Source organism: Purpureocillium lilacinum (assembly GCF_023168085.1).
Source record: "Purpureocillium lilacinum CBS 284.36 DNA, scaffold_8, whole genome shotgun sequence".
NCBI classification, from domain to species: Eukaryota; Fungi; Ascomycota; class Sordariomycetes; order Hypocreales; family Ophiocordycipitaceae; genus Purpureocillium; species Purpureocillium lilacinum.
In genome coordinates, this window is record NW_027072118.1 from 1,284,185 (window position 1) to 1,292,874 (window position 8,690).

The window sequence follows — 8,690 nt, forward strand, 5'->3', positions numbered from 1 at the left end:
AAAAGTCGTTCGCAACAAAAAAAGACGCAACGGGACTAATTGGGAAGAAACCATCGGCAGCCCTAGTTGCCGCGGCTAAAGGAACCATTTACGTTGCCGATTCGCCGCTCTGGTGACATATGCGTCGCATGACAGTGAATTATGTGCAGCGTCGATGGTGTGATGGCAGTGGGAGAACCTGGGAGCAATCAAGACCGCGGCATTGGCAGGCATCGTGGTCATGCGTAAGCCGCAGTTTATGTAGTGGGTATGATTAGCTTCAGTTCAGTACAATAACCAACGCTGCGAACTCATTCTATGCCCAATTTTTTGACCTTTGTCGCATCTGTCCTTGGAACTTGCACTTTACATAATGGAGACAGAAACGTTCTGTCTATCGGCAGATAACGACTGGTCCCCCTGTAGGGCCGTTATTGTTGGTCGCGCGGAACACTCAGCATTTCCATCTGAGCCAGGCTCTCCCTCGGCCGCGTACCGAGTCTCGTCAAAAATAGTCGCCGGACCATCTCGTGTCGCAGCTGGCTTCGCAATGGCGGCGGAAGTTCCAGCTACGAGTGTTGCGCAGCCGCCCAACCATCGTTGACTCATCGTTCTTGGCATGAGTGCTTCTGCTGCCCCGGGCGCCATCGCCTAATTGCGTGTCCTCACCGTCTGGCTCTTCATCATCGCATTGCTTTGACAACCATGTGGCGGGAGCAGTCCAAACCTTTTGACAACAGCAGCTTGCGGCGCAGCTTGCGGCGCCTCTGGGGTCATGGGCAGCCCAGCGGTATTACTTCAAATGCACCGGCGGACGATCTTGAGGAAGCTGACTCATTTGTCCTCAGCAAAGCGAGCTGCATAGAGGTAGTGTCCTAGTCTCCATCAACGACGCCCAGATGAGCTCTTTCTTCCGGGTTTTGGAGCGCTTTTAGATGCCCCAATACCTACTCAGGTGCGTACGTTATGGTCGAGTAGCACAGACGCGCTCTCCAGTGATGAGCAGTGCGTCGTAACAGGTGGGAAGAAGATGTTGGTCCGCTTTCTCGGCTTCTCGCATTCGTGTCGGGCCGAATGAGGCGGCTTGTTGTTTGTTTTCCGACTGTTGGCGACAATTGATCGCTCGAGATTGGGCCAGCTCACGACGTGGTCGAGGACCTGAGAAAGACACGGTCATGCCTGAAAAGTCGTCTGGAAAACACAAAATATGAGTTCACGACTGGAAGTAGACGGAGGTGGTCCGCTTGAAGGAACCACCAGTCGTCTGCGGCAGTAGACACAGCCTCAATTTCCTTGTGCTAGCGATAAGTACACCGGCCTTCGTGGCAAAGCTACTCGAGATTCCAATGATGGTTAATACTTGCTCATCCGAGCACCGTTGCTTATCACTCATCCGCAGCTTTGTCCGTGGGTTCTGCAATGAGTTTCTTAAGCTCATCGCTCATTGGGAATTGAAGGTTGAGGCCCTTGGGCGGAATTGGTTGCATGAACCACTTGTCATAGGACTTATTGACTTCGCCGGACTTGAAATAGGCCACAATGGCATCATCGACCGCCTTCTTGAACGCGGGATCGTCTTTGCGCGTCATGCAGCCGTATATCTCGTACGATTGTGGTGTGCCGGTAATCACCCAGTCGGACGGCTTCCTCGCTTTAGCCATCTCTCCGGTAAGTAGCGCATCGTCTAAACTCATCGCGACGGCGCGGCCCGACTCCAGCATGTTAAAGGCCTCCCCATGGTCCTTGGCAGAGATGACGTTCATCTTCATCTGCTTGTCTGCATTCATGGACTTGAGAATTCGCTCGGATGTAGTGCCCGCCGTTGTCACCACATTCTTGCCGGCGAGGTCCGGGAAGTCTTTGTAAGCAGGCTGGCCGTCCTTCACTTTCGTGAGGAAGCGGGTGGCAACTTCGAAAACTCCAACGGAGAAGCCCACTTGCTGCTGGCGTTCCACGTTGTTCGTGGTTGAGCCGCATTCCAGGTCGACAGTGCCATTTTGAACCAATGGAATTCGGGTCTGCGGTGTGACGAGGTTGTAGCGGACTTTCACGTCAGTGCCTAGTTGTTTCTTCAAGGCCTCGACCACTGCCAGTGCCAGGTCATGTGAATAGCCAACTGGCTCAGGCTTCCCGGCCAAGTACGAAAACGGGATAGAAGAGTCTCGATGGCCGATTGTGATGGTGCCTGAGTCTTTGATCTTTTTCAGTGTGCCGGTGAGTTCCCCCATGATTGTGTCTAAACTGGCAAGCAGGATAAGTGTTGGAGCTGCTGCAAAGTCTGACGTAGGAACAGATTTCGAGAGTTGAACAGCACAACAAGAAACCGCGGCGGCCAAGAAGGGATCGAAGAAAGTTGTATGCGCGATGAGGGCGGAGGCGATCCCATTCATGGCTCTCGACACGGGTGCACATGGGCCGTACAAATACTAGGCTCGCGATGTCTTTGAAACACCGTGCCGTGCCTCTGCAGGCATTTCTTTTTTGACTTCTTTTCCCCGCCGATGCGACGCACCGACCGAAGAGACATGACTAATCAAGGAAAGGCCACACTAGCCGTTGCATTTATGTAGTCCATCATTGCTTTTGGCACTCTGCTTTGGCCATCAAATGCCTCATAGCGACTCGCCGCATCGCCGGTTTGCGAATGCAATGCCACTTGCACGTGGCCGCGGTCGTCTTGTTTCGTCAGTGGTTTCCCGGTGTCTATAGATTTGACTACCCGGAAGCCCGGCGCGCGGCCTGTTAGAGGCGTGTCCCCCAGTTTGGCAGTCGAGGCAATCTCTTTTCCCAGCATTTCCCGAAGTCAATCAGGAAAGTCGATTCCCTCTACCATCAAGCACTGCATTATATGGGAGCCAACGGGGCCTTCGGACCTTTCACCAAGATTCTGGCCGGGGTCCCGCCAGGGCCTTCCCTAGCTTGCTGGACAGGTTTGTCCGCACTGGCGAAGGCTCTATCCAACCGCCCCTTTCATTCCGGTCTTAGGTCCTTCCCGCGTCGGACGCAATACGGACCGTTCGCCTTGCTTTTTCCTCGCGGGCGCCTTCATCACACCGTTCCGCTGCGACTTGTCGGTGAGTGCTTTCCGACTGCCATCTTTGTCTGGACGCTTCCCCTCGGCCATGTACCAAGCTTCGTCCATTACAGCAATTGGGGCGTTTCGTGTCACGGCTGATTTTGCGACCGGCCTTGCGGCAGGCTTCGGGTCGACGACAGGACGGTCAACCCCAGGGGACTTCGCAGCGACAGCTGCCGCCACAACGACCGTCGACCCATCGTCTTTGGCAAGAGGACTTCTGCTGCTGCCCCGGGCGCCATCGCCCAATTGCGTGTCCTCGCTGTCCGGCTCCCCGCCGCATTGCTCCGACAGCCACGCAGCGAAAGCGCTTCGAAACACTGACGACTGCAGCTTGCTGTGCAGCTTCTCGCGCACTGCGGATAGGCCAGCATCGTAGTTACACAACGCGTTTGTCAGATTCGCCGCCTGCGTTGATGGCTCAGCTTCCATCGGTTTGTCGCTGCCCTCCACCGGCAACCACTCCGGCCGACAGTCGCTCACGTGCCAGCGGACGATCTTGAGCACGCCAGCCCATGTGTCCTCGCGGAAGCGAGCTGCATATAGGTCACTGTCCGGGTCTCCGTCCTTAAGATAGTCCCTCACCTTGGGCGCATAAAAGGCCACCAGATGCTCCAACACAAACTCGAGCACCTCTTGCTGGAGCAACACGGACGCGCTCTCCCGTGGCAACAGCTGCGCGGCAGACGGGTGGAATATCTTGACCCGCTTCTCGGCTTGTCGCAGCCGCGTTGGGGTGTCGTAGTCCAGTTCAGGCTCGAGGTCCAGGCGTAGCTGCGGCTTGGTGTTGCTCCCACGGTTGACGCCCGTTCGCTTGGGTTCAGCCAGCTCACAACTTGGTCCAGGACCTGGAATAGGACACATGTTCGCTATACGGTGGACGTCCGGAAACCGGAGCGCTGACGTCAGTAGATTGTTTCACCGCGCCGCTGCCAGGGGGCTCCAGGGGCCATATAAGGAAATGCTTTGTGCGAGGGCCGAAGATGTCCCCGTAGAGATCAATACAGTCACTCTGGCGCCCATATGCCGCTCATCACTCCTTAATGCTAACCCACCATGACAAATACTTTAGTGCAGAATATGACGAACAAGACACCGCAGGGTAAGACACGGCAGAGCAAGACACGGCAGAGCAAGACGCGGTAGAGTGGGGCACGCCAGAGTGAGACGAGGTATAGAAAGCGTCCCCGGGGTCAGACACGGGCCGCGCCGCCTTCATCCTCTATTTGTGAGCCGGCCGGTGTGCTTCAAGTCTCCTCCAGACTACTGTAACAATGGAGTCCTCCGGTCGCGGCATAATTATCGGGCTCTTGGGAGCGTGGGAAAAGACTGGCGACGTATGCACCCATGTCCTCTTCAAAACATGTATCTGACTCTAGACCTGCCTTCCTTTGTATGTCGTCGGGTTATTCCTGACGACCGATTGTGTATATCCAGCCTCGTACACAGCAGAACGAACCTTTACGGCCTCATATGACGGGTCATGCTCGTTATGGCTGTGTGCTGGCTCGGGCACGCCCCGTCGCCATACCAAGCCGTTTGTAAATCCGGTTTCTTTGCATATGCATAGGCGGCTACCTGAGACAGCCCAGGCAAGGCGCGGCCTAGACAAGTATCTAAAAGCAACCCTAGCAGTAGAGGAACCACCTTAAGCCCGCATTACTTGTGCCTTTTTTTGTATGTATCATCGTTAAGTAGACTTGCGCCATGGTCACGTATAACTTGATTGACTCTCAAAAGTGTATACTGTCTCAAGACATGTAATACTGCATTGCTTCTTGGAAGTACTGTCGATCCACATGCACCCTCTTGGATCAAGTATCACATCGCTAAATGTACGGATGCTGAGGCTGTTGTGCCGAAATTGTATGTTTGATGACGTCAAAATGCAGGGTAATGACTGGTTTCTCTCTAGGTGTCACGCGAAAACTACACCTCGGTAAGTCATGCCGGGATGGCCGGATCTGCCTGCTGAGTCACAGCATGGGAAGTCAAAGCCCGGATATAAAACGCGCATATCTGCCCAATACAGAACACATGAACAATCGCTGCGCCTTCAGCTAATGAGTCTAGCGACTGCTCATACTTACCCACCCAACTAACCTGACTGACTCGAAGACTTGTAAGCATTATGGGTTCAACAACTCAATGGACTGGTGTGGCAGAACTTCCCATCGATAAACCGCCTTCCCTGCACGCACCTCCGAGTGAAATTCCTGGCGACAATGACATGGGGTTTGATGACCCAGACAATACCCCATACGTCAACTTGCAAGGCGAGGGTCTGCCTGAGAGATTCAGGGAACGCATGAATGAGTTTGATCAAATGCTCCAGTTGACGCACCAGCTGGTGACTATCCATGCTGGAATCCAGGTCAAGAGACGGAAAGAGGAAGGCTCGCTGCCGTCCGACAACAGCGATGACTCTAGGTGGAAACGCTCCCAATATCGGGCCAGAGTCATGGACGTCTATTTGAAAGATGGGGCATACCCGTGGTGCGCGGCTTGCTCAATGCACCAAACCAACGCCTCACACAAAGCTAACAGTTATAAAGGATCGTCGGCCCTGCGTCCAAAGAAATTGCAAATCCGATTCAAGTTGAGAAAAGGAGGTTCCACTGGGAGCTGCTCACCGCCATGTTGGTTGGGATTGTCCTCCCTCGGCCGGTATCGACATCACTTGAGGCCATCTTCCAGGGAGTATCAGACACCATGGCTGAGACAAACTACACGGCTGGAGGACGATCTTTCTGGACCCTGCTTCAGATTTACACGTACGATGAAATCCGCGATGATTTACGCCTATGTAAGCACACCGATTCTTCAGAACATATGGATAAGTCTGTCTAACTAGAATGAAAAGCACTTCGCAACATCGTTTATACGGTGGACCAGGAGATGTATCGCGTCCTCAAGACCAAAGGTACCCAAACTACAATCAAAGTCGGATTCACTTTCGGACAGAATGACTGCATGTTCAATGAACACGCATGGCGATTGATACAACCTGAGGTCGAACAATACATTCAGGGCACCGGAATTAACAACATCAGGGACCCGCCTAATGTTCCAGTGTAACCGCTACCAATACACAAGTGTATCTCGGGTGCCACCAAGGTTATCGGAATGCTCGCAAAGTTGAGCAGTGTTGATTGGAGAATAGGCTGGAGAGCAAGTCCACAAACTGAGTGTGAGAATGTGTTAATATCAGTTAGCTGGAGAGCTATCACGGCTACTCACCGGTTATGGTTGCAATTCCAATCCATTGTGGAGTGCACATCACTCAAAGTCAGAGCTGATCAAAGCCCTCGAGCGACAGCTTGCATCGACTACCCATTGAGAGCTCATAACCAGCTTGAGAACTTTGATACATCCTCTCGCTCGTTCAGTCCCTCGACAAGGAGCGATATTCGGCTTGTAATCACCGTCTCGACCTTCGAACCTGGATTTCCTGGCTGAGCTTTCTCAGCTTGCTAGTACCTAGAGTAGGACACGACCTTGCCCTTGTGAGAGACCCGTGATGCGGCGTTTATCCGGATATCGTAGCGCCGGCGCGCGCAATAACCTCTCGTAGACGTCTCACTATCCGTGGTCGTCAAAGGCTCGCAATGCCTGGGATTGCGTTCGCTCGCGTCATTGACCGACTCCCCCGACCGATTTCCCCGACCGACCTGGGAAGAAAAGGTTCCGGACCTGCTCCTCGGCCTGCCCGACGTCCAGAGAGGCGCGCACCATCCTCCAATCATGGGAAGAGGCGAGCTTCGCGGCGTCGCCGGGCAGCTGCGCGAGCGTGCCCAAAACCTGTCGAAATGCCATGAACCAGAACAGTCAACGTGTTAGCCCAAGACGTTTCCAGTAGCCATCGTTGATACACACATCGTCGATCCGGTGGCATATCATCCAGTCCCAGGTCGTGATCTGGAAGGTGGCGCGGCCGACGGTCGCCTCGCACCACCGCGTTGTCATCTGCCGCCAGTGCTCGTTGCGCCAGATGATGACGAGCCGGGTTAGCTGGAAGCTGGCGTCGCCGCTGAGACGCAGCGCGTCAAGCATCTGCTCTTTCATCTCGTCGACAGTGCCGTGGAAGATGCCGGGCCTCTCGGACGCCGCGGTCGCAAGCTGGACCCAGATGTCGCCGAGGCTGTCTGCCATTGTCGGGTCCCGACGGTTCATCCGCAGCTCGAGGTTCAGTTGGGGTGGAAGCGCATCTGTGCCGTCTCGTCAGTCGCGATGCTCACGCGGCGGCCTGTCCGCTGCCGTCGCGTGTGGCATACCACGATCGTAAAAATTGCAGTGCCAATGGAGCTCTTGTTTATCAGCGCCGGTATTGGATACGAGTCGCTTGAGGGCCGCGGCGCGATGCTGGCCGTCAAGGAGCTCGACTGGGCGATCATGCACCAGCAGCCATTTGTCAAACGACGGGACGTCATCCGCATCCGGTGTGTCTCCGTCGTAGCCCATCCTGTGAAGCATGCATTGGACCTCGGAACGTGTGCTGAGCACAGCGAGTGGATAGCTGGCCCGCTTCATGTCCCCGCGCTGGAAAATGGTGTAAAGAGCGTCGACATGCTTTTCTTGAATCGGCCGATTGCTCATGCCCCTCCCCATGCTCCAGTCCGCCGTGAGCGCGTCTACCGGCATTCTCGCCGTCAGGATTCGATACGGCTCGGCTTGCTCTAGGGTAGTTTCGCCTTCCTCGAATCGCTTCCGCGCGGCATTTGAAGGCGGGCCGCTTAGGCCCATCCGAAGTCTTCGACGCGGAGGTAACCGGTGCCCTAGAAGGCCTTCGGGCAGCTCTCCGCCTGGGCGACACAAGAAGCGAGGTCGTGGTCTGTACCGACAATCTCGCTGTAGCCAGCTGTCTGCGAGGCAACCCAGCCGACTCGTCGCATGACAAGTTCACCAAGTTCCAAGAACTGGCGACCTCGCACGGAAACGTGCAGGTCCGCTGGATACCAGGGCACACCAACATACCGGGCAATGAGGAGGCTGACGGCCTCGCCAAAGCGGGCTGTTTGCAACCTGAACCACCAGAAGCCATGCCATCTCTGGCCCACCTGCGCCGACTTGCGAGGCAGCAACCGAGAGACGCCTTCAAAGCTTGGTGGTCGACTGAAGCGCCAGAGTCATACAAAACTCTGAACCTCGAGGCGACCACAAGTTGCCCTCCAGAGTTGGCGCTCCCAAGGGCAACGCTCCACAGCCTCCTTGCGGCGAGATCTCGCCATGGAGACTTCGCCGACTACCACGAGCGATTCAATCATGACGACGCACGTCTTGACTGCTCATGCGGACGACGCAAAGCCCCAGAGCACCCGTTCTACTGCAGGAAAGTACCGCCACGGCTCCGGATGAGGCTTGCACCCTCACCGGCCGAAGCGATACATCATGCAGTAGGCAAGGGCTTCAAAGCCTTCGTCGAGATGACGTCGGAAAGCTCCTTCTTCCAAAGGATCTGCCCGCGCCATTAGGCGAACAACACTCCCTTTCTTCCTTTTTGTTTTGTTTTTGTATGTTTTCAATTGCTGGTCACGGTCGAGCGAAGGGCGTGCCAGCGCCCTTCACCCGGCTGAGGCCCTCCACTCTGGCTGCGAGGCGCAGCCGTTGAGGAAAAGCCTTCCCAGACCCATCAAGA

At 55.2% G+C, this 8,690-nt stretch overlaps 2 protein-coding genes across 2 annotated transcripts; one reads left to right on the top strand and one right to left on the bottom strand.

Annotated features, from left to right (window-relative positions):
- Positions 1–1,364: 1,364 nt before the first annotated feature.
- Positions 1,365–2,207, bottom strand: PLICBS_010161 (uncharacterized protein; the record flags this gene model as incomplete). The annotated part of the gene is made up of 1 exon (XM_065601857.1): positions 1,365–2,207. The coding sequence occupies one exon, from the start codon at positions 2,205–2,207 to the stop codon at positions 1,365–1,367; it is 843 nt and encodes a 280-aa protein (XP_065457929.1).
- Positions 2,208–5,767: 3,560 nt separating this feature from the next.
- On the top strand, positions 5,768–6,133 carry PLICBS_010162 (uncharacterized protein; the record flags this gene model as incomplete). Its single annotated transcript, XM_065601858.1, has 3 exons — positions 5,768–5,861; positions 5,919–5,978; positions 6,129–6,133. 3 exons carry the CDS (start codon positions 5,768–5,770, stop codon positions 6,131–6,133), a joined length of 159 nt encoding a protein of 52 aa, XP_065457930.1.
- Positions 6,134–8,690: the final 2,557 nt, after the last annotated feature.